This window comes from Hemitrygon akajei, chromosome 11 (assembly GCF_048418815.1).
Source record: "Hemitrygon akajei chromosome 11, sHemAka1.3, whole genome shotgun sequence".
Classification (NCBI taxonomy): domain Eukaryota; kingdom Metazoa; phylum Chordata; class Chondrichthyes; order Myliobatiformes; family Dasyatidae; genus Hemitrygon; species Hemitrygon akajei.
Window position 1 is genome coordinate 59,555,647 of NC_133134.1, and position 26,346 is coordinate 59,581,992.

General features: G+C 41.2%; 1 protein-coding gene across 8 annotated transcripts; it reads left to right on the top strand.

Annotated features, from left to right (window-relative positions):
• Positions 1-427: 427 nt before the first annotated feature.
• Positions 428-26,134, top strand: zfand2a (zinc finger, AN1-type domain 2A). Of its 8 annotated transcripts, none has more exons than XM_073060959.1 (11): positions 476-540; positions 1,069-1,288; positions 5,222-5,351; positions 6,834-6,928; positions 7,682-7,813; positions 9,596-9,747; positions 13,838-13,960; positions 15,091-15,139; positions 21,194-21,264; positions 23,340-23,418; positions 25,771-26,134. In XM_073060959.1, the coding sequence occupies exons 3-11, from the start codon at positions 5,297-5,299 to the stop codon at positions 25,813-25,815; spliced, it is 801 nt and encodes a 266-aa protein (XP_072917060.1). In that variant the 5' UTR covers positions 476-540; positions 1,069-1,288; positions 5,222-5,296; the 3' UTR covers positions 25,816-26,134. The 8 variants fall into 8 exon arrangements, 7 of the variants coding, with proteins under 7 accessions (XP_072917063.1, XP_072917060.1, XP_072917064.1 ...); XM_073060963.1 differs by having other exon boundaries at positions 524-540; positions 1,235-1,288; XM_073060962.1 differs by lacking the exon at positions 1,069-1,288 and having other exon boundaries at positions 428-540.
• The last annotated feature ends 212 nt before the right edge of the window (positions 26,135-26,346 follow it).

A 26,346-nucleotide genomic window follows, 5' to 3' on the forward strand; every position in this document is an offset into this window, starting at 1 on the left:
GATAATAAATGCTTTATAAGAATGACGGTGCACGTTGCGCAAGAACAACAGTGATTAATCATTTTATTCAATCGTGAGTGACGGGGCGTGTTGTACGGGAAATAACAATGAGTCTGCATTTTTTCAGACGAATGATGATGCAGTTCACATTGAAATGAGTGCATGTTTTCTGTTACGCTGAGTGTTGGTGCAGTTTATGCGAGACCATTGCAAACAGGAGTAGAGTCCGGTCACTGACCCTGACAGCTGTCCTCTGACGTCACCGCAGCGTGACCGACGTCATCAGGGCGCGCCCGACTCGCCGCTCTTCCTTCCTCCGCAATGATGAATGCTGAAGCGATTGAACACTTCACGGCGGTGGCGAGGAAGGGGAGGGCGGGCAACGGGCGGGGCGGGCGGTGAGCGATCGCCGGGCACCGGAGGCGCTGGCGAGGAAGGGGAGGGCGGGCGGTGAGCGATCGCCGGGCACCGGAGGCGGTGGCGGTGGCGGTGGCGTCATAAGAGCGCGTCGGAGTGGAGCAGGAGGAGGAGGAGGCGTCGGTAGGTGCGGAGGGTCGGGGCCGGGGCCCAGACTTGAGTGAAGGAGCGGGAATCCGGGGCTGAGGGGAAAGGATAGGGGGCAGAGGGGATCGGGGAAGAAGCAGGTCGGCGTCGGAGGAGGAGCAGGAGGAATTGGGGTGTGGGAGAGGGGGAAGGTTGTTGGACCAGGACTATAATCGGTGGGGCATGCAGGAGGAACTCAGCAAGTCGGCGGCATCTACTGAACTGACTAAATAGCCGGTGTTTCCGTTATCAGAACTGAAAAGGAAAGTAAGGGGGAAGACGCCAGAATAAAAAGGAGAGGAAAGAAGACTGATGAGAAGGCGAATCCAGGTGGGTGGGGAAGGTAAATGCCAGGAGAAAAGTGAGGAGAGTGTACTACAGGAGAGGGGGAAGGAGGAGGGGATAGGCAGATGAGGAGAGGTAAAAGGCCAGATTGGGGGGGGGGGGGGGGGGGAGTAGAAAAATAGGGAATGGGGAGGGTAAAAAAAAAATACCAGAAGGAGAAATTGATGTTCCTACCATCAGGCTTGAGTTTACCTAGGTGGAGTATGAGGTGTTGCTCCCCCACCCTGAGTGTGGCCTTATCCTGGCAAAAGTGGAAGCCTACCTGTCGGACGGGAATGAGGATAGGATTTACAATTAATGCTTGACAAAGCAGTTCTCCAATTTCTGTCGGGTCTCGTCAATGTAGAGGAGGCCGCATCGGGACCACTGGATACAACAAGCAACCCCAACAGATTCGCAGGTGAAGTATTGCCCTACCTGGAAGGACTGTTTGGGGCCCTGCATGGAGGTAAGGGAGGAGGTGAATGGGCAGGTGTAGCATTTCCATTGTTTGCAGGGAGGTCAGTGGGGAGGGATGAACACGAGGGAATCACAGAGGTAGCAGTCTCTACAGAAAGCAGAGAGTGGGGGGTGGTAAAGATGTGTTTAGGGGTAGGATTCTGTTGAAGATCGCAGAAGTTGTGGAGAATGATATGTTGGATGTGGAGACTTATGGGGTGGTAGGTGATGACAAGAGGAACTCTATCCCTGAAAAGGCAGTGGGAAAGGGAAGTGATGTAGGTGAGGGCATCATCAGTGGTGGAGGAAGAGAAACCCTTTGAAGGACAGCGTCTCTGATGTCCTGGAAAGGAAAGTCCCATCTTGGGAACAGATGTGGTGGAGATGAAGGAACTGAGAAAAGGGGACATGATGGGAAGAGGTATAGTCATGATAGCTGTGGGGATGGGTAGGTTTATAAAAGATGTCAGTTTACAGTTTGATTGAGAAAGGGGGGGAGAGGTGTCAGAGATGGATCAAGTGAACTTAAGGGCAGGGTGGAAATTGGAGGCAGAGATGAACTTAGCATGGGTGCATGAAACAGCACCAATGCAGTTGTTTAGCGTAGCACAGGGAAAGTTGGGGAGCATTACCAGGTAAAGTATGGAATACGTAGCCGGTGATAAGGTAGACATACCCGGGGTCCACGCAGATGCCCTGGCTACACCTTGAGTTTGGAGAAAGATGGGAGGAGCCAAAGAAGAATTTGTTGAGGGTGAGGACCAGTTCTGCCTCAGGGTGGTAGTGGAGGGGAACGGGTTGGTTCTTTTGTTCAGTAGAAAACGGAGAGCTTCAATGCCTTCTTCATGAGGTGAGACGTTTACATGGACTAGGAATGCATATCCAGTAGCCTCCTCTACATTGGTGAGATCTGACATAAATTGTGGGGAGGGGCAGCTTTGTTGAGCACCTCCATTCCATATGCCAAAAGTGGATTTTTCTGGTGGCCAACTGTTTTAATTCCTATCCTCATTTCCGTTCTGACATGTTGGTTCATGGTCTCTTTTGCCACGATGAGGCCACTCTCTGGGTGGAAGAGCAACACCTCCTATTCCGTCGAGGTAGTTTCCAACCTGATGGCATGAACATTGATTTCTCCTTCCAGTAATTTTCTTTCCCTCCCCGTTCTCCCTTTTGTCCAACACTCTGGCCTCCTGCCTCTTATCACCTGCTTATCGTCTTCTGCTGCCACTCCTTTCCGTTCTTGCACAGTCCACTCTCCTATCAGGTTACTCCTTCTCCACCCCTTTAGCTTTCCCATCCAACTGGCTTCACCTACCACCTTCCCCTCCTTGCACCTTCTTATCCCCCATCTTCTTTCTTTCTCTCCAGTCCTGAAGAAGTGTCTCAGCCCAAAACATCAACTGTTATTCATTTTCACAGATGTTGCCTGACCTGCTGAGTTCCTCCAGCATTTTGTGTGTGTTTGCTTTGGATTTCCAGCACCTGCAGAATCTCTTGTGTTGGGAGGATCAGGCAGTGGTGCTCTGGGAGAGGGGAGGTGGATTAGGGAGATGGTGTTCCTGCGAGGAGAATGATCTGGAAGATGGAACAGAAGGCATGTACAAAGATCCTGGAAGTGGATACACAAGAGACTGTGATTGCTGGAATCTGGACAAAGAATTACTGCTGGAGTAACTCAGTGTGTTGAGTATCATCTATTGGTGTGGGGATAAGACATCAATATCTGAAGTCAAAACCCCACATAAGGACTGGGTTTTGATCCAGATCATTGACCGTTCCTTTCCCCATACGGATATTCTTTCATTCACTGAGATGGTGCACCAGATTGTTTTTGTTGGTGGTTAATTTGGTCTTGAGAGGTTGTTGAAAGGGTTAAATGCTGGGGGAGTTGAGAATGGAGGAAGGAATATTGTTTGATGAGTCTGTTTATAGTGATGAGCCAGTGGACGAGTGGCCAAGATAAATCAGGAGCTGAGACCTCTGTACTGGTGTCTGGTTCCCTACTTGCATTTCCTTCTTTTCTGTGTAGCAACTTGGTGTCCTTGAATATTTGTCCTGGGATCACTAGAGTGTTCCTATTCTAACAAAAACCGACAGTGCTGCTAAACTCAGCAAGTCGGACAATAGCTGCAGAAGAAGAAACAGTCAACGTGTTGGATGTATGGCTTCAATTTGACTCTTTTTCCTTGCACGGATGCTGTCTGACCTGCTGAGTACTTCTAGCATTTTCTGTTTTTATATCAGATTTGAAGTATTTGTAGCTTTGAAATGTTCACATCCACTGTCTTCCCAAGATCGTCATTATCAAAGCGATCTTGAATGGAGAAGGTAACCATTCAGTCTGCCTGTACTGAGAAAAGTTGTTAATTGCCAACTGCTGGAGATGGTAGCCCACTGTTACTATCTGAATGCAGTGGCATCTAATTTCAGTGATGAAAGGTAAATCTGAAGTTCATAAATGGAAAATGCTGAAAATGCATTTGTTGAGAGTGAAGTAATATCGGTTTCACGTTAATGACTTTTTCATTAATGCTCTCCACAGATGTTAACGGCCCTGCTGAGTATTTCCATCATTTTCTGTTTTTGTTTTAGACTTCTACAATTGCAGTTGCTATTTGTAAAAGTAATTTCATGTTTGCTCTAACTGCTTGATGCACATTGTAAAGTTTTACGATTCGGGATTCCAGTTTAATGTGGGAGCTTGTACCTAATTTATGAATGTCTTATCATAAGTTAGAAATAGTGCCCTTGCTGGGATGCTAGGCTCACCACATACCTGCAAAAGAAAAACAGGCTCTTGCTGATTTGATAATGAAACTGAGACTTGGATATGGAGTCTTGATCATCACATCTCAGACTGTGTAGCTTGTTGATGCAACACACACATTTTCTGTAACTTCTGATGTACATGCGACAAATAAAGCTAATCTTTAATATTTCCATTTTTAACTGTGAAAGTCTTTTTTTTCACAATGCAGATTAGTTATTGTATTTGGTTTTGCAAGAAGTTCTCTCTGTGGATGCTGAGTCATTTGACTGTGAGAGTCCAGTCTCTGAAGCTATAAAATGGAATAGAGCACTAGGAAACAATAGGTGGTCTGGAGACAAATAATTGTTAGCTAGGGCAAACTTATTATTCCCACCATGACCTCTTTTTCACCATCAGAGCTTAGCTGTTTGGACTAAGTGAAACTCTACTCCCCCTACTTTGTTTGCAATTGCTGTAATGCAATGTCTGTCTCATACCTTAATGTTGGTAATGCAGAAAATGCAGGCTGAAACCGGGGCAAATTTTACATCATTTGCCTAGGCTTTCCATTTATTGATTGAATGCCTCTAGAATTTTAACTTAACAATAGAACTCCCACCGATGGGCTTCATATTTTTAATAAGATGATTACTTGGCTGTTTATGAAGATGCCTAAACTTCAGACATTTTTCTCTCTTCACCCTTCAGTTTTGCCTCCACCCATCCAATGTAATTCAGTGCAAATCAGCTCATGCCTTTGCTCATTCCTTGTGTTCCCTCACTTGATAAGGCATATCGTTTTACTCTTCCGTCGTGCTGTCATCTTTAGTTGTGTTAATTAATTAGCAATATTATTACACTTTACATTTTGGGATCAGCTTCATTGTTCACTGTTCTGTGTTTCTGTGACAGCAGGCTAACTGCAATCCCAATTAGTATTCCGTTGGTATTCCCCGATCAATATAATACATAGGATTCTTTTTCATTTCTCTTCAAAAAAGCTTTCTGTCATTAAATTTCCATGCCCTTTCTCCTCTAGCTTCAGGTATCTTCTATAAGAAGTTGATCCATTGTATCTCTGTTTGGTATCCTCAACATCAACACTGGTGTAGGTAATAACTCAAGTCTTGCTCACTATAACAGGTAACAACCACATCAGGTCGACATCTGGATGTACTAGGGCCCGAGCAGTTGTACTGAATCCATACGTGTCAGAGAATGGAGTTTCCAGATCTGGGCAAACACTGCTCTGAAAATTCCTGCAAACGGCTGGGTAAGGGTAAAAATTGTATATAATTTGTGTTTTATTCATTATACTTGTGTCTTAAAAAGTGTGGTGAAACTGTCAGTACGGTGGGTGGGGAAGAGTTGAGGGTATGGTTAGCTGTTGGGCAGATGCCTGTAAAGTAAGGGGTGGTGAGGTAGGAAGATGCCTTTAAATAATCTGGTTTGTGGAGGTGGATGTCCAGAATTGGATAATTGGATTATTATTTATGCATATTGTCTCTGCCTGTTCTGGATCATTACAAAGAAAACTACCCTAGTTGAAGTTGGTTAACTGAAATGTCCAATGTTACCTACCGTGTTATCTTTACATTCTCGTCTATTGTTGACTCTTAACTACGTGACTGGCCCTAAGATGTTCATTAATTCATCCAGAATTGCTTTACCTTTAACACATCATCCCAATTTACAGATTTAATTATTTTCTTAACCAATATTTATACATATCTGTTCTACTGGTTTTCTTCCCTTTAAACTCTCTGTAATTGCCAATGGCCATATGCCACATTTTCCCATATTTAAGTCTCATTGTGTATCTTCATGCTTGCACATGCGCGTCGAGGAATAAACAATTAAGCCTTGCCAAGAAAAAACTTTCTTACCCAGGTTTATTTCCCCTTCTTTCCAAATGCATGTCTCCCAATTTCCCTCGGGATCAATAAAGTATGTCTGTCTCGTCTGTTTAACCTTTCCTTCCCTTCCATCTCATTACCATTCTTTGCCTCTCTCTCCCCTCCCACAACTAGTCATACCCTGGTCTTTTTCCTAGCCTCAATTGTATTTCCAAACCTCCTGTGCTCCTTTCCACTGCTTCTCGACTCTTTTCTCTCGCACTTCTGCATGCCTCTCCCCTCCCCTTCATGATGCTTGACCCAACTGATGTTGTTTTTGCAACAGTGAAAAATTGCCCACAGCACATAATGAACAAATCGAAAACTGGGGACAATTTTTTAATGTTTATTTTTGGAATGTGAATATATATGGCAAGGCTGGGGTTTATTCTATGGCCTCAGTAGTCTTTGCAAAAATGTTGGCAAGCATCCTTTTGAACTGGTGATGTCCTTCTGCTGAAGATGCCTCCATATTTTAATTGTGGACCATTTTTGCGTGCCTCTGTTTGAATTTGCCTAATTTTGAAGTGTCCCACTCACTGCATTAATCTTTGCTTTTTATGTGTTGATTGTGTAAACCTCTTTCTTTCAATTTCTGAAGTTCCCAGGTACCTTAGGCTGTTTGAGTCCTATACCCCTCCATCATTTAAACCCATCTATCTCCTATAATCATTTAAGCTGCTGCTTAAAACTTGACTCTGATTTAGCTTTTGGTTACATAATGTTGCTTTTGGCTTGGTGTCGCTGTTAATTATTTATTCTTTTACAAACAGTATAGAAAATGATGGGTTTGTGTAATGCCTTTGGGTACTAAAGCCACTTTTTGCTTGTCTTGTAAAGATGACTTTTGTCTCTTACAGATTTTCTTCCTATGAAGTGTGATGCATGTGCACAGATCTTCTGCAAGGACCATATCAGCTATGCACAGCATAAATGCACTTCCTCTTACAAAAAGGTTTGCATATATGTTCACATTTGTAAAGAGGGCCTTTGTTTAATTTCAATTAAATTATTGTATTTTCTGAGACCTTCCCCTTACTCATTGCCTTCCTAACGTCAATAGATCTTTGGATATTAAAGGAATCAAGATGGGATAAGAGAAGAAAAGTGAGGTTAAAAATCAGAAATTTTCTTACGGATTACTGCTGTTTTGACTTGTGTTCTTTTGTTCTACTGAAATTCCTCCAGGAAAGCACCACCTGCACTTTTTAAAATGATTTTCATATTTCTTCCTTTCTATTTATTTTACCTGTTAGTTTTAAACCTCTGCAGTTAGTTTCCACAGGTCTCAACGGTCTTTTGTTAGCTGTCCGAGTGGCATTTCTTCCTGTGAGTTGTGATCTAGATTGGTAGAAGTGTTGTAAACAGATTTAAATCCAACCATGTGCACTTTACAGCTGTAATCATTGGATAACAATCAAGAAGATAATTTGTATGCCTAAAAGACCTTTGCATTTGAGATGGTCTTCAGTTAATTTATGAATAACTATAGTGGTTCTCATTGAGGCATGCATTTTGTCTCTTCTGCAGATGAAACAAGGAAGGGATTTACAAGAGATTTTTTTCTGTTTCAGTTTCTTGTTTGCTTAACAGTCTTTGTTGGGGAAGCTGGGTGATTTTTAAAAAGTTGTCTGGCAAACAATGGTATTTGTGATTTAAAGGGAACCATTAATTGGACTAAATTTAATACATACTCAAATAATTTCAGGACATTCAGGTACCCGTGTGTCCTCTGTGTAACACTCCAGTTCCCATAAGAAGGGGAGAAATGCCAGATATCCGTGTTGGTGAACACATTGACAGAGAGTGCAGATCTGATCCTGCCCAGAAAAAACGTAAGGTGAGGCCATTTTTCACAATTTATATTCATTAGGTTGTGAATTTTTCAATTATTTTCCCACAACTCTGTCATAAATTGTAATCCAGAATCCTATTGAATTTCTGTTGTTTGTAGGTGAGCTCAAGTGCTGTGTTTGAAGGTGTAAGGTGTAAATTTAGATATTGCCCTAAAGCCTTAGTTTAAATCCCATTCAGTGAATGATGGTGCATTGTTCAAGATTCAAGCTTACTTATCTCATGAACACCAAGACATACAGTGAAATGCATCCTTTCTGTTGACAACCAACTTACCCGAGCGTGTGCTGGGGACAACCTGCAAATTCGCCACATACACCAACACTAAGAAGATCCCGTTGCCCTTTATCAGTTTGGGGGGGGGGGGGCTTCTTTCTGTGACCTGGCTGATAGTAATTCGTAAAACATAGAATGTGGGGAAAAAAGTAGAATATTTAGCTATTTATCTGTTAACTGAATGGGAACCTGCTCTCTGAAAATCGACTGCTGCATTTCCTGGCAATGACTGTATCACGGAAATATTTGTTTTGTGTGTCTCTTGTCCTAAGGTTTAAATTATAGATGCGTAGAGTTATACGACTCAGAAACAGTTCTACAGTACAATTCATCGTACTGACTAAGTTAATTCCATTTTACCCGTATCCTTCTAAACTGTTTCTATTCTGTCCAAGTGTTTTTTAAATGTTGTAATTGCACTCACCTCTATCACCTTCTCCCATTACTCTTCATGGGAATGGATCTGTATGAAGTGCAGACTCCATTATTTTTTTAAACAGTGACCCTGTAGTTCTAGGTGCTCACACCCAATTCTCACATTCTTTCCACCCTGCAAGAACCCCTCAGCGTATCGTATATTTCAGTTTGCTACTTGCTCTTCTACCTTACACTGGTATTAGCCTGGCCTGTCGAACCTGCCAATTTGAAGTATTAATCTAGTAAACCTTTGGACTCCTTACAACCTGTTAGTATCATTATATAAGGCGCCTTTTACTGCACAAAGCACTCCAGATGAGGGCTCACAAATGTCCTATATAACTGAAGTATAACCTTCCTATGTTTGTATTCAATTCCTTCAGCAATAAGCTATAATATTGCTAGCTTTCCTAATTATTGTATCTACATGCTAGCCTTTTAGGAATCATGCTATGGAACACCCAGATCTCTGCATATCAGTCTACAATCAGTTGAATGATTTTTATATTTTTCCTGATATGGATTATTGTCCCAAATTGTCTGCAAATGTGAGAAATTCACCCATAGGCCTAATATATATCTTTTAGGAGCTTTCTTGCATCCTCTTCAGAACTTACTTTCCTATCTATTTTGAGCATCATCAGATATTTAAGAACATACCTTTGGTGCCTATATCCAAGTGTTATATAAATTATATGACATTGAAGCCCCAGCACTGATCCTTATAGCACACAACTTACTGCATTTTGCCAGATAAAAGCCAGTTTATGCCTGTTGTTTCTGTTAGCTCATTAATCTATCCATACCAAAATGACCTCCTACACTGAATTATTACTTTCTGCAATAACCTTCTTTATCAAATGTCATCTGGAAATCCTAGTGTAGTACGTTGACTGCTTCTGCTTTATCTATAGCATAAGTAATTTCACAGTACTTTTGAAGTTGGTAAAATGTGTTTTATGAAAGAGGTCCATGTTGACTTAAGTTATCGTGAATTTTTCTGTATGTGTGCAGCAGCATTAAGTAGAATCAAAAGTTAACTATTTGGATTTTGACTAAATGACGTGTGTTTCAGATCTTTACGAACAAGTGCTCGAAGCTGGGGTGCAAACAGAAAGAGATGATCAAAGTGACATGTGACCAGTGTCACTTAAACTTCTGCTTAAAGCACAGGCACCCCTTGGATCATGCATGTGAGGCTGATGGAAAACCTCCCTCCAAAGCAGGGTAGATGAACACTCTTTTGCTATTATTAGGCCTTAATGGGTGAGAGGGTAATGGAATGAAGTGGGGCTTCTTGAGCAAACTAATTTTGAATTGTTTACACTAAAACCTGTAGAATTGTACAGAAGCAGTTAATTATCTTCTGATCTGAAAGGTTGTTAGCTTTGGTATGATGGCACAAGAATAACCATTGAACAGATTACTTGGCAGAACTCAGAAGTGAGACAAGGCGAGGGAAGGTTTTTTTCCTACAGAAAGCTTTTGATCTTCAAATGGAGATTCTTGTTTGTTTTTTTTTGGCTTTTGTGTTTGAAAAATCATTCCAAGATACTGTTTTACCCCTGGGCTTTGAGTTTCTGAGCTGATGTAGTTCTGTTGACCACTAAAGATGTTTTATCTAGAAAGCGGAATGTTAGTTGTCATTGATCAGTTGATCTACTGGATAGGTAAACTATATAACAATGGCCAGCCAGTAAGGGTGGGGAGGGGTAGGCAGTTCTCTTCAATCCACTTTAGTAGCTTTGGATTGAGTATTTTGTTATTTAAAACTAACTCTTCTCTTGGGTATACCTGTCTGCTGATTGGTTAGCCGCAGTGGGGCAGAAACATTCATTACCTTAGCTGTTGCCATTCCTTGTTTGCCTTTAGGTTATTTTTATAATGTTTTCTTCTCATGTGATTGGTACCATATTCATTAGATGTTTTGAATATAATGGTATGGTATAAAATAGGCCCCAGGACAGCTGGTGAACAAAAAAACCCCATAACTAAAATATGCTTGGAGGCTTTCCCTTTGATATGTGGCATGCATCTATGAGGGAAATTTGAAGTTTTTCCTTGAATGCTGGTGGTATGATGCCATGTACCTCTGGTGCTGCTGCAGGTGTTTCGTTGAACTTGTATTCCATAAGACATGGGAGCAGAGTTGGGCTCATTGAGTCTGCTCTGGCATTCGCCATTGCGTATTTATTATCCCCTTCAACCTATCCTCCTGCTTTTTCCCCGTAACCTTTGATGCCCTTACTAATCAAGAACCTATCTATCTCCACTTTAAATAAACCCAATGACTTGTTCTCCACAGCCATCGTTGGCAAAGGATTCCATAGATTCAGCATCCTCTGGCTAAGGAGCTTTCTCCTCATTTCCATTCTAAATGGATGTTCTTCGATTTTGAGGCTGTCCCTCGGGTCCTAAATACCCCACTATAGGAAACACCTCCACATTCACCCTATCTAGGCCTTTCAATATTTGATAGTTTCAATTCGATCCCCCCACAACTTCGGCAAGTATGGGCCCAGAGCCATCAAATGCTCCTTGTATGTTAACACTTTCATTCCCAGAATCATTCATGTGAACCTCCTCTGGACTCTCTCCAATCTCAGCACATCCATCTTTAGATAAATTTGCTCATGGTTGTCCAAGTGCAATCTGACCAGTGCCTTATAAAGCCTCAGCATTACATCCTTGCTTTTATATTCTAGTCCTCCTGAACTGAATGCTAACATTACATTTGCCTTCCTCACTCAACCTGCAAAGTAACCTTTAAGGAATCCTGCATGAGGACCTCTCGAGTCCCTTTGCACCTCTGATTTCTGAATTTTCTTCCCATTTAGAAAATAATCTGTGCATTTACTCCTTCTACCAAAGTGCATAGTCAGATGTTTCCCCCAAACTATATTCAATCTGCCACCACTTTGCCCATTCTCATAATCTGTCAAAGTCTCCCTACAGATTCCCTGCTTCCTCAACACTACCTGCCCCTCCACCCATCTTTGTATCATTTGCAAAGCCATCAATTTTGTCATCCAATATGACGAGGAAAGAAGTGCTCTCAACACAGACCCCTGTGGAACAACAGTAGTCAGTGGCATCCAACCAGAAAAAAACCCCTTTATTCCCATTCTTTGCCTCCTACCAGTCAGCGATCTTTCATGCATGATAATGTCTTTCCTGTAAAACTATGGAATCTTGTTTGGAATCCTCATGTGTGGCACCTTGTCAAAGGCCTTCAGTAAATCCAAGTAAACACCATCCACTGACTCTTCTTTGTTTATCTTGCTTGTTATTTCCTCAAATAATATCAACAGATTTGTCAGGCAAAATTCCCCCTTAAGGAAACCACGCTGACTTTGGCCTATTTTATCACGTTCTTCCAAGTAATTCAAAACCTCATCCTTAATAATAGACTTCAACATCTTCCTAACCACTGAGGTCAGGTGAATTGGCCTATAATTTGCTATCTTTTGCCTGCCACTTTTCTGACAGAGTGGAGTGAAATTACTTGTGCATATCAGAATCAGGTTTATTATCACTGGCATGTGTCATGGAATTTATTAACTTCACAGTAGCAGTTTAATGCAATACGTAATATAGAAGAAGAATGAAAAAAATCACTTACAGTGTATGTATACTGAATAGATTAAAAATTGTGCAAAAACAGAAATAATATATATTTAAAAAAGTGAGGTGGAGTTCATGGGTTCAATGTCCATTCAGGAATCAGATGGCAGAGGGGAAGAAGCTGTTCCTGAATCACTGAGTGTGTGCCTTCAGGCTTCTGTACCTCCTACCTGATGGTAACAGTGAGAAAAGGGTACACCCTGGGTGCTGGTGTTCCTTAATAATGGATGCTGCCTTTCTGAGACACTACTTTTTGAAGGTGCCCTGGGTACATTGTAGGCTAGTACCCAAGATGGAGCTAACTAAATTTATGACCTTCTGCAGATTCTTTCGGTCCTGTGCAGTAGCCTCCCCGTACCAGACAGTGATGCAGTCTGTCAGAATGCTCTCCATGGTACAACTGTAGAAGTTGACATACCAATTCTCTTCAAACTCCTAATGAAGTATAGTCGCTGCCTTGCCTTCTTTATAGCTGCATCGATACGTTGGGACCAGGTTAGGTCCTCACAGATCTTGATACCAAAGAACTTGAAACTGCTCACTCTCTCCACTTGTGATCCCTCTATGAGGATTGGTATGTGTTTCTTCGTCTTACCCTTCCTGAAGTCCACAATCAGCTCTTTTGTCTTACTGACGTTGAGTGCAAGGTTGTTGGTGCGACACCACTCCACTAGTTGGCATATCTCACTCCTGTACTCCCTCATCTCCATCTGAGATCCTACCAACAATGGCTGTATCATCAGCAAATTTATAGGTGGTATTTGAGCTATGCCTAACCACACAGTCATGGGTATAGACAGAGTAGAGCAGTGGGCTAGGCACACACCCCTGAGGTGCACCAGTGTTGATAGTCAGCGAGGAGGAGATATTGTCAGCAATCCGCACAGATTGTGGTCCTCCAGTTAGGAAGTTGAGGATCCAATTGCAGAGGGAGGTACAGAGACCCAGGTTCTGAGTATGACAATACACTCAACTTTGACATCTGTAGACTTGTAGCTTTCAGTTTGAAGCTTTGTTAAGAGTTTCTTAATCTACAGAGATTAAATGGTTACAGTGGCATCGGGACTGTAATGTTACTCGTTGTGCAGGACAGGTCAGCTCCTTCTTTTGGTGATATCTGAGGGTCTGGGATATAGCTAAACACCCTCACTACAGGAAGGATGTGGAAGCCATAGAAAGGTGCAGAGATTTACAAGGATGTTGCCTGGATTGGGGAGCATGCCCTATGAGAATAGGCTGAGTGAACTTGGCCTTTTCTCCTTGGAGCGACGGAGGATGAGAGGTGACCCGATAGAGGTGTATAAGATGATGAGAGATACTGATCATGTGGATAGTCAGAGGCTTCTTCCCAGGGCTGAAATGGTTGCCATAAGAGGACACAGGTTTAAGGTGCTGGAGAGTAGGTACAGACGAGATATCAGGGGTACGTTTTTTACTCAGAGTGGTGAGTGCGTGGAATGGGCTGCCAGTAACGGTGGTGGAGGTGGATACGATAGGGTCTTTTAAGAGACTCCTGGACAGGTACATGGAGCTTAGAAAAATAGAGGGCTATGGGTAACCCTAGGTAATTTCGGCATAGCTTTGTGGGCCAAAGGGCCTGTAGGTTTTCTATGTTTCTAAAGCTAAACTTGTGACGAGTAACATTTTGATATGTGAACTAACTAAATTGTAACTAACCATTTCTCTCTGAAAGTAATGCTGCCATGAAGAGAGTTCAGGGAGCACCGAAACCCGGTGCGGTGCCGTCTACAAGCAAAGGCACATCCAGCAGTCGACCAAACGGACTGAATACATCAGCACCCCCACCTCATAACAGGTGAGAATTGGACTGCTATTGGTGAATTTCAGTATGGTTAGTAATGGATATGAAAGGATCCGAAGTGGATGGAGGGTGGGTAACTGAGTTGAGACTTCTCCTTCTCTTCTAACCTCTTGTGCATTCCTGTGCTTTATCTGTGACCAAGTTTCCAGTTACTTTGGACCTGCATCTGTGCACTACATCTCTGTGATGCCCCTGAAAGATTTGCTTTTGACCATGAATACATGTCTTAATGCTTTGGCTGCAATAACAGGCTATAAGCTGTGGATCTTGTATTAAATAATTCATTACCTGATACTCCAAAACCTTCCCACCATCTACAGGGCATTGATTAGCAATTGCAGTGGAATATTCGGTACTTACCTAAATGAGTGAATTTCCAACTACACTCAGAAAATATTAATTTTCTTCACCTGTAGCGTGTGCTATCAAGACAAGGCATTTTATGCTTAGCCCTCTCTGACAGCATTGTGCAACAAAATTGGGTGTTGTACAACAAAAGCAAAGCATATCATAGGCTTCAGCTTTTTTCTTTACTGGTGAATAGTATGTTAATTTCCTTAGCTTGATACCTTGTTTATTCCTACCTGTCCGTATGAAATGTCTCTGTCAGTGCACGTTTTGTGCACACAGAGGAAAGCAACCTGTATCTTTCACTACTGAAAACTGTCATTGTGCATGTCCTATATAGGATTAACCTTCTGATGGGTTTCAGAAAGATTCCTTCAAAGGCCATGTGTGGTTACTTTTATCAAGCCAGCCTACTACTTATTACTTGATGTGCATTGTTTTCTCTTGCCTTCCACATCCTTCACCAGTATTAAGGGTGTTGAGACAATTCCAATGTCAGTCATGCATTCCTGCCCAATATCAACTAAGGTCCTAAATCAAGTTTTGAAACCTTCCCAGCTTGTCTTTCATGATAAATTGATTTATTATTGTCACATTTACTGAGGTGCAGAGAAAAACTGCTTTGCATGCCATCCATACAGATTATTTCATTACATCAGTACACTTTATATTGCAATTGACTGTACACACTGTGCCTTGCCTGATTTGGCAGCTGTCACACTTAGAAGTCCAAATATTTCAGAGATCAGGAGATAACAGTGCTCTCTCATTGACAGTGACCCACCAAGAAATGCCCTTATGTCAGCATCTCTGCAAGCAGGATTGGTGAGTTCAATACCTGATGATGTACAATAGAGACTGTTGTTTCACAGTTTTGTGACTAAACTAAACGTGTTGTTGAATAATTTTTGTGAAGGGAATATTGGGGGTAAGAGTGCTGAAAACACTGAAAAGAAACACCACTGATTGTTTGTGGTGACTTGTTACGTTGCCTTAGAGCTTGGCAAATACGGTTATTTCAGACACATTCAATCTTGCATACAACGTACTTTTGTGCAACAGTATGCAGAGCACCTTATCAGTTCATTTGTTATAGATGAATTATTGTTGAAGCAAATCCGGTAACGCCTCATGTTGGCTTTCACTGGTGTGTGTGTCAGTGAGAAATTTTGGCAGATATGAAGTTCGGTTTTTCCCTGAAACATTTTTTTTCTCATTTTGAGCCTCTCCACTTCTATTAGTAGAAAGGTTGTAGGCCTTTTGCTGCTTCTTTAAACAGTTGCCCAACCAGAGGCAGTGCCTAAAACTATAATCTTTTATGTAAAACAAAATTGAAATGACTGTCTGCAACAGAGGGATTGACAACATGGCCTGATGGTCCGAGTTTAGGGCACTGGACGGTGGGATTCCCATTCAACTGCGTTGCCTCAGTTGTGGTATGGACTAGGCCCATGCCACGGGGTCACTTGTTGCAACCAACCAGGAGAGCAGATGCCAAGGTGGTGAAGGAGAGCCTCTGTGGGGCATGCTGGCACCTGTCCTTGGGTTGGGGCTGACCCCTCTCAATGGTGTTGCCCTCCAGTATTCACTAAGTGGAAGAACAAGCTAGACTAGGACAACTACAGACATGCCACTTGGGGACTAGGGCTATATATTTCTTTGTGACTTTTTTTTTCTGAAAACATAACTATATGTGCTCTTGGTAATGTGTTTTGCACAATTTGCCCTAGAGGAATGCTATGTTCATGTATGATTGAATGATAATTGAACTTGGTAAGTTTGATGAATGGCCTCTAAAGTGTCTCAGTAGGCATGATGAATGGCCTCCTCAACTGTATCAATACACGGTTACAATACGGTGAACAAGCACAGTACCCCTTAGTGCAATTAACATGTGTTACCTGTGTTTATTAATCTACAATATAGAACCTGAAGAAAGCAATATATTGCGGCTGCAGGGCATTTTAAAGAAAAAAGACAGGAAATGGTGAAAAGTCTCAGCTGGTCAGACAATGTGCATGGAAAGAGTTACTGAGTTTGTATTTCAGATTGGTTGATCATCTGGATCAGGAAAGGGGTGGGAATATGACCTTTTGGTAGGATGGAAGGCATGTTGGATTAAATGACAAAAATGATAATAGTGCAATGTGAAAGAAGGTAGCGTGAGGAAAGATGATATTTTGGAGGAATAAATGAACAATTATCTGACATTACGAGAAGAATGCCAGTGAGCTAAAAGGTGAGAAGGGCTAGAAGTGTTAGAAAAAATTGTGGAAGATGATTTTGTGGATAGTCAGAGGCTTTTTCCCAGGGCTAAAATGGCTAGCACGAGAGGGCACAGTTTTAAGGTGCTTGGAAGTAGATACAGAGGAGATGTCAGGGGTAAGTCTTTTTACGCAGAGAATGGTGAGTGCATGGAATGGGCTGTTGACAATGGTGGTGGAGGTGGAAACAATAGGGTCTTTTAAGAGACTCCTGGATAGGTACATGGAGCTTAGAAAAATAGAGGGCTATGGGTAAGCCTAGGTGGTTCTAAGGTAAGGACATGTTTGGCACAGGTCGAAGGGCCTGTATTGTGCTGTAGGTTTTCTGTTTCCATGATCAATCAGATATGAAGTTCGGTATTTCTTTAACGTTTAGTCTCATTTTAACCCTCTCCACCACCAGTGTTTATTTACTTAGAGATATGGCACGGAGTACGCCCTCCTGGCCCTTCGAGCCCCGCCACCTAGCAACCTGATTTAACCCTAGTCTAATCACGGAACAGTTTACAATGAATAATTAGCCTACTAACCGCTATGTCTTTGGATTGTGGGAGGAAACAGGAGCACCTGGAGAAAATCTACTCATTCCACAGAGAGGAATGTACAGACTCTCTGCAGATGATGTCGGAATTAAACTCTGAACTCTGACGCCCCGAGCTGCAATAGTGCTGCACTACTGTGGTGCCTGGTAGAATGGCTTTAGGACTCTTTGCTGCTTCTTTAAACAGATGCCTAACCAGAAGCAGTGCCTGAAACTATGATCCTTTATTTAAAAAAAAAATTAAAAAGTCTCTTTGCAACTAAGGGGTTGTTAACATGGCTTGATGGTCATAATTCCACTTCTCAAACTTTCAGGTACTGGATTAGATTAAATTGAAACTATTGATTAAATAGGTGCAATAAGTGTTGTAAATAGATCAGTGGTTGGGTGGGAATTTAACCTTCCCCGGGACTGCTGAATGGCTGTACCCACAAATCATTAATTCCTGTTCCTCCCTAAGATGCTGATGTGTGTGTTTGATCTATTGAGTATGTGAGCCAGCAATTTAAATCACAATGGTAATGAATCTGATTGTTGGTTGAATTTTCAATTTCTAGGATGTAATGGATTTTCTCTTTAAAATGCTTGTAAATAGGCCTGTAGAAATGGTATAAGCTGTTTCCATCTGGACAGGAAATGACCTACTTCTGTTCTCTGCCTTGTAATTTAGCGGCATGATTTGTATTTCAGCCAGTTGATGGGACTTTAGAAACGAGTATATTGGGAAGAGCCAGCCAAAGTGAGCTGCTATAACCTTGAATTCCACAGTAATTGTGGCTGTTGAAGTGTATACCTATTTTATGAGTACATGGTCCCCTGGGTCAGGGCTTGAAAGTTACTAGTTAAAATTCATTCTCTTTAAAGGCATGGGCAATTGTGATATATGTGGCATTGACATCTAGTTAGGAAGGAAGCATAAAATAAAAACCGAAACTGCTGAAAATGCTCGCTGGATCAAACGGTATCTGTGGAGAGACAAATGGAATTAACATTTCAAATTGATGACCTTTCATTAAAAAGTGAAATGGAAATGGTTGATGAAATAATTGTGTAAGATAACAATGAATAGTAATCTAGAAAATAAATAAATTTGAGAAGAGGAGGGAATAACCGAATCCTTAAAACATCAATAATATTGTATGCTTGTATGAATAAAGCCTGTGCCTGTAATCACACAATAGATACTCAAAATTAATAAGTCCAGTACTGTTCCATTTGAATTCCATGATTCCATTCTGTTAGCAAGACAACATCAGTATATCAGCTACAAGTTTTGGCACTGTCTCAGTATTTGCTGCCTTTGGTCTGACCGCGGTGTGCTGATTAGCTCATTTGTACAGACATCAAATTATAACGCAAGATAGAAAACACATGTCATAAGGATAGTCATGGGGGATTTCAGTATGCAGGTAGATTGCTGGATCCCAAGAGAGAATTTGTAGAATGCACATTAGATGGCTTTTTAGAATAGCTTGTGGTTGAGCCTGCTAGAGGAAATGTTATTCTGGATTGGTGGTTGTGCAATGAACTGGATTTGATTAGGGAGCTTAATGTAAAGGAACCCTAGGAGGCAGTGATCATAATATGATAGACTTTACCCTGCAATTTGAGAGGGAGAAGCTAAAGTCAGACTGTGGAGTAAAGCAAGTTGTAGAGGCATGAGAGATGAGCTGGCCAAAGTTGATTGGAACTGGACACTAGCAGGGATGATGGTCGAACAGCAATGTCTAGAGTTTCTGGGAACAATTCCAAATTGATACATCCCAAAGAAGTATTCTAAAGGCTGGAAGACACAACTATGGCTAACAAGGGAAGTCAAAGACAACATAAAAGCAAAAGAGAGGGCATCTAATAGAGCAAAAATTAGTGGGCAGTTAGAGGATTGGAAAGCTTAAAAACCAACAGAAGATAACTAAGAAAGCCGTAAGGAGGGAAAAGCCATAAGAAGGTAAGCTAGACAATAATCAGAGGATAACAAATTTTTTTCAGATATAGTATAAGGAGTTAAAGAGAAGCAAGACTATTGGTTGTTGGAAAACAATGCTGAAGAGGTAGTAATGTGGGACAAAGAAATGGCAGGCAAACTAAGTAAGTATTTTGCATCCACCTTAATTGTCAAAGACACTAACAATAGACTGGATGTTTGAGAGTGTCAGGAGGCAGTTGGAAATTCAGTTGTTATTGTTAGGAAGAAGGTGCCTGAAAAACTGAAAGGTCTGAAGGTAGATAAATCGCCTGAACCAGATGCACTACACACCAGTGTTCTGAAGGAGATGGCTAGGGAAATAGTGGAGGAATTAGTAATGATCTTTAAAGAATCACTAGATTCTGGCATGGTTCCAGTGGACTTGAAATTTGCAAATGTCACTCCACTCTTCAGAAAGAGAGGGAGTGAGGCAGAAGAAAAGAAATTATAGGCCAATTAGTCTGACCTCAGTGATTGGAAAGTTTCTGGAGTTGATTATTAAGGATGATGTCGTGGGGTACTTGAGGCACATGATAAAATAGGCCAAAATCAGCATTGTTTCCTTAAGGGAAAATCTTGCCTGACAAATCTGTTATTTCTTCAAAGAATTCTAATAGGCAAGATAGATAAAGGAGAATTGGTGGATGTTGTGTGCTTGGATTTTCAGCAGGCCTTTAACAAGATGCTGCATTTGAGGCAGCTTAACAAGATGGCATGTGGCCAAGTGGTTAAGGCTTTGGGCCAGCGATCTGAAGGTTGTTAGTTCGAGCTCAGCCGAAGCAGTGTGTGTGTCCTTGAGCAAGGCACTTAACCACACACTGCTCCTGCACGTTTATAGCCCACTGGCAGCAGTTGGTGCAGTATGGACCAGACGAGAGTCCCTGGTATTACAGGAAAGATATTAGCATGGATAGAGAATTGGCTGATTGGCAGGAAGCAAACAGTGGGAATAAAGGGAGTCTTTAGGTTGGCTGCTGTTGCACAGGGGTTGGTATTGGGACCTCTTCTTTTTTCAGTACAGTAAATGATTTGGATGACAGGATTGATGGCTTTGTGGCCAAATTTGTGGATTGGTGGAGGGGCAGGCTTTATTGAGGAACCAGGGAGGCTGCAGAAGGACTAAGACAGTTTGGGAGAATGTGCAAAGAAGTGGCAGATGGAATGCAGTGCCAGGAAGTATTTGGTCATGCACTTTGGTAAAAGGAACACAAGCATAGCTTATTTTCTAAACAGGCAGAAAATTCAAAAATCTGATGTGCAAAGGGTCTTGGGAGGCCATGTGCAGGAGTCCTTAAAGGTTAACTTGCAGGTCAAGTTGGTGTGAGGAAGGCAAATGCAATGTTAGCATTCGTTTTGAGAAGGTGAGAATATAAAAGCAAGGATGTAATGCTGCAGCTTAAACACTGGTGAGGTCCCACATGGAGTATTGGGATGAGGAGAAATTTCTTTAGACAGAGGTGAATCTGTGCAGGGTTGTTGCTCTGGCTGAAGAGGCCAGGTCATTGGGTGTATTTAAGGTGGAGGTTGATAGCTTCTTGATTAGTCAATGTGTGACGGTTATGAGGAGAAGGTAGGAGAATGGTGTTGAGAAGGGAAATGGTTCAGCCATGATGAAGTGCCAGATCAGACGAGATGGGTTGAATAGCTTAATTTTGTTTATATCTCTTACAACACGGGCTCCCAACCTTTGTTTTAATGCCATGGACCAAAACCATTAAGCAATGAGTCTGTGGACCCCAGGTTAGGAACCCCTGTCTATGGATTTTATGGCAGTATTGCAGTTTCATTATTGATGTCTATATATTCATTATATATTAATTGTGATTGCAAATTTATGCCAACTGGCTGTTCATAATATGGAGATGCTCTAGAGTTTAGGATAGAGAAATATTGTGTAGGATTGAAAATTGTAAATTGTAATCTGAACACTTTTTGAAAGGAAGCTTGGTGTTTCACTATTTACTGTTCCGATTCAGCTGCATTAAACTGTAGCTGCAGAAACTGTATCATAGCAAGGAAGCAAATTAATGTGCAGTTAATCAGGTTGAGGTGTTGGGTTTATTTCCTGTCATTAATTTCTGGTGTATGTTTGCATTATGTGTTTAAAGACTGAAGAACAAGCACTGCAGAGAGCTTTGGAGAGGTCACTGGCTGAATCTTCCCGAAATACAGCTCCCAGGTAAAAAAAAACCAAAACAACATTCTCGGATATTGCACTGATTCCTGCCAGCTTTTAGGATTATGACATCTTTATAGTTATGGGCATTCTCTCCCAATAATGTCAGGACATCCGTGGCACCAAAATTTCTTTTTGTTCCTCCTTCTCTCCCTCCCTTGAGGTAGAAGCATTGATGGTATTTTTGACATAGCTGCCTGACAAAGGATACTGCAGATGCTGGAATGGAAAGAGCTAGCAGAACTTGGCAAATCCAGCAGCATGGAAGGGTCTTGGGCCAAAATGTTAACTGTCCATTTCCCTTTATAAATGCTGCCTGAACTGCTGAGCTCTTCCAACGCTTTGTGTTGCTTGCCTGACTAAAACTAGTTCTGATACAGTAGCTGGGTTTCAAGTGAAGCATGCCACTTGCCAAAGTAATCAAGGGTGCCCTGTTTCAATTTCATAGCTAAGTGAGACTTCTGCATTTTGTCATCAGTGTGAAACAGTTTGGGAGTGAGCAGTACTGAAGTATTTTCCTGAAAGCTAAATATAATATATTGTATCAAAATTTGTAGTTGACACCAATGACATAGTAAGTGGCTGTAAATGGAGTAAAGATCAGCGGCACAACTGTGATAATAAGTTCAAATTGATGGTGCAAAATGTGCATTGTGTAGCTTGAGGCTAATCCAGTACTACTTGTAGATAAGTATCCAATGTTCTTCTGGGCCTCTGTGAACTGAATCACTTTTGACCATTTCCCCTTCCTCATTATCAAGTGAGGAAGGATTAGAAAACTATTGATGATGTGCTCTGCCAGTTTCCACTGAAGTGTAATGGATCTATGGATTCAAGAAGGCTATTATGTCTTTTAGTTTTTTCAGCTGTCTTGTGCGTTTGAAATCAAGATCTCTTTGTGCAGATTATAGTCCTTGGGGCTTCATTCCACATTGCCCCAGTGGACTTCAAATGTACCATGAACAGAATGTCATTTAGGATTATGGATCTTGACTTGAAGCAAGATGCGATTGTAAATCAAAACTGACTTTATCTTGTGTGGGAGAGAGTCCCCATTTGAGCAAAGACTTTGAAATGCTTCAACAGTGTAGGATATTTTAGGTTGGCAGTAGCATTATTAAGAAGATTAAATGCAATTCCAAAACCAGTTTTTCAGTATGATGATTCAGTGGGGCATTAGTGCACAAAGAACATGAAGGCCATAGTTTAGCTTCTCTTGGGATTCCTGGACTTTGCACATGGAACTTTTGGTGAGAAGAAGAAGGAAAAGCATTAAATGTTCTATCTTCTAACTCACACTGACATGTGGAAGTGAGAAATACATGAATAAGGGAAGAGGTAGTAAATGTGTCTTAACTATATTCTATCCTTAAGGTAGTCTTCCTGTCTCAACTATATCCTAATTGTGTTTAATTGGAGAGGAAAAAGAGTCTGTTTCTTTGTTTTGTATTTTTGATTGACCACTAGGATGAAACGCCTTGAGGATAGCTAGTCCATCTGCCTCAGACCCAGGCTGTACACCTCCTGCTGACTCCTTTTTAATAGAGTCAGTCACCTGCGCTGCCTTGTTCTCTTAGCTGCAGCAGGTTTGTATGGAGGATTGTGACCCAGGTTAGCTGGAGAGGCAGCTTTCATCTCTAACAGCACCCACAATTTATTTTTGCTCCAATTTTAGATTTCTTTCCTAGTTTGTGTGAGAGATTTTGAAGCCTGAAAGCTGGTGTATTAAAGCTGCCTGTGGAGTCTCAGTAGCGTTTTGCTTGGGGCTGCATGTTATAATTATGTGACTTCATTGTCTGTCTAATTTAAATGCTCTTCATGTGTGTAATCAGACAAAGATTAATATGTAATAATGTAACTTGCATGTATAGTAGTATATAGACTATAAACAGCTCCAAGTGGCCCGCATCACTGCCATAAACTCACCTGTTTCTATTTATCTATTTTAAATAGCATTACCTAATTTGGTATGTGGCACTAACTTTTGGCCTGAATCTTAATGATTGTGATGTTTCCTTTCTCATAATAAAGTTTCATTTTGTGTCTCCTTCTCCTGATCTTTTATATCCTGTACTTAGCCATCAAGAGCAGGAAGATTTGGCCTTGGCTCAGGCTATTGCTGCCAGTGAGGAAGAATTTCGTCGACAACAACAGCAGGTAATTATGGTGTGAAGGACTGCATAGTAACTTTGCTAATGGCCCGTGAGCCACTCAGGATGTTCCCTCTATTGCATTTGGGATGAAAAGCTTTCTTCCTTTAGGACTAGTCTAATATCTGAAAATAATTTTACACTTCTATATTTTTTAATTAAAATCACGGGCACTGTGCAATTGTAGGGACTAATTTAGAGTCACCAAGCATTTATGGCTGTTAAATTTGTTTGGCTATGTGTGCAGTGCTACTAAAACACTCCATTGGTCATCTTAATGACTAGATGAGGCCTCTGCCACAATTGGACTTTTAATTCCTACCCTATTCGCCTATTATGTAATTGGTAACCATGGTTTAAACAAAAATAATCCAAAGCAAAGCAAATCTTGAAGTTAATTACTTTTTAAAAGGCTTCTGATTGAAAAATCGGGCCACATTTAAAAATGCAGAAGGGAGGAAGAGGGGGGGTCAGAAGATGAAGGCTTTTTCTTTTTATGTCTGTAAATCATGAATGATTCCCTGCTAAGCTGCCCCAGCTGCCTGTCAACTACGTCTGATAATTCTCCGACATCAGTGAAATTCACTGAAGCGTTAAATTAATAAAATCAAGGCGTCTAGTTTGAATTTCAGATGACTTCAGGAGCAGGCAAATTTTAACTTAAATTCTTCTCTCATTCTCTGTGTATTAGGGGCAATCAAAAGCTTAGAGAGGGAAGTTTTGGCAGTACATTGTAATGATTTGACTTTGTTTTGTACTTTACCTCTTGCACTATCTGTACGAGACCAAACATTGAAATGCTGTGAACTGCTATCGTTTGAATCTTAAATGTATGCATTCAACAGTGTATCAGTATCGCAATTCCAAATCTAATATTCAAAAATCTCACCACTCAACATGAAGGAACTCTAAGGATAGGAGAGTTTGTGTAGGGAAGTGGTACTGAGGTGAAAGATTAGTAGGGATTTGGTTGATGACGGGGGCAGACGAGCTTTCATTTGGAATGTTTTGAGAATTAAAAAGAAACTAAATTAAAGCATATTGCTTATCATGCTGACCTTATCTTGATGCTTCCTAGCAGCTAGCTGGTAATACTAGTCTTAAGTCTAGTTCTTAGCTAGGACCTGGCTTAGTGGGCCTCCATTCCCAAGTGCATAAGCCGTGAGTTCTCCACCAGAGACCTGATTATGTCCTCGCATGCCAAAAAGATGGAGCGCAGTAATGTGTGAGATGTCACTCAGATGAGCTGTTTGACCAATGTCTTCACTCCGATACTTAAGATATTAGTTGAAAATAATACTATCACAGAAACATTGCTTTAGTAGAACTTTATATCAGATGTGTTACATGAGAATATTTTATTTATTTTTTTCTCAACCACCGGATATCACAAATGGTTCCATAGTCATCAAAGCCTGTTTAACCTGAAGTCACATTCTTAACTTAAGCAGCGAACTGATTTAGAACATAGAACATAAAACAGTACAGCACAGTACACACCCTTAAGCCTACGATATTGTGCCAACCTTTTAACCTACTCCAATATCAGTCTTACGTTTCACCTCTGCACAGCCCTCCACTATTTTTTTAAATCCATGCACCTATGTAAGAGTGTCTTAACTGTCCCTAATGTATCTGCCTTTGCCACCACCCCTGGTAATGTGTTCCACACATCCACTTTTGTGGGGGGAGAGGGTGGAACAAAAAAAATCGTACCTGTGATATCCTCCCCCATACTTTCCTCCAATCACCTTAAAATGATCCCTTTTGTATTAGCCAATTTCACCCTGAGAAAAAGGCGCTGGCTATTCACTCTAGCAATGTCTCCTTATCTTGAACACACCTCCATCAAGTCACCTCTCATCTTTGCTTCAAAGAGAAAAGCTCTAGCTCGCTCAACTCTTCCTCATAAGATACTTTCTAATCCAAGCAGCATCCTGGTAAATCTCTGCACCCTACACTAGGGTAATGTGCAACTTGCTCATAACTGGTAAATGAATGCAGTTGTGAACAGTTTCCATGTTTTTCCAATACAATCATTTTGCTGCAGGTCACTCGATTAGTTAAAAGACAAAACAAAAGTACTTTAATATTGCTCTCCCCAATGAGGAGGTTTGCTACTTATGTACTGTTACAGTGTGGACTAATGTGATTTATGAGCCTCGACATCCTAAGCATATTTTACACCTTAAAGCCCGAAGGTAGCCGATGCCTCCAATGCCTTGTTGAGGAAAGATTAGTTTGAAACAGCATTTTCAGCTAGACAACTTGTTACCAGAAAATGGATATCAGATGTTGTGAGGCATGATAACCATGTTCCTGTACTCACCAACACTGATGGTTTCTTTTCTTGTTTCAGACTCAGCAACGAGGTTCCAAGACCTTGTCCTGTAAACTTTCGTGACCTTGACATTCTGACTGTGCAGCCTTAACTTACTGTCAATGCTTTAATCTGTCATTGGTGCCTGAGGCCCTTAAACAAAATGGGGCTTTTGGCTTAGTGAAATAAATGCCCTCAGCTCAGTGAATGCTCTAATAATCATGATTGTTTGATTCTATTGGTAAATCTATTTCCTATGAGTTTTTTCCATTGAATTCCTATATAAAATTTATATGTAACTAAATAATGAGAACATTATGTATAACGAGCGCAAAAGTAACAACTATAATATTTAATCATATGTATTGATAATTTCTAAAGAATAAAGTATTTTAAAATTTGTCATTATGTCATTCAGCTGTTCAGTAGAACATTGCACATCTGCCCAAGACTGATTTCACACACTCTGTACCTTTAACTTGACGTATGCACTATTCAGGATGATTTGCATTTGCAGTTTTTCTTGACAGAATTATTGAACATTTCAGATTAAAAGTAATTCACTGTGCATGAAAGAAATGGATTTTTTAAAAAGTCCCTAGATTGATTTAACCA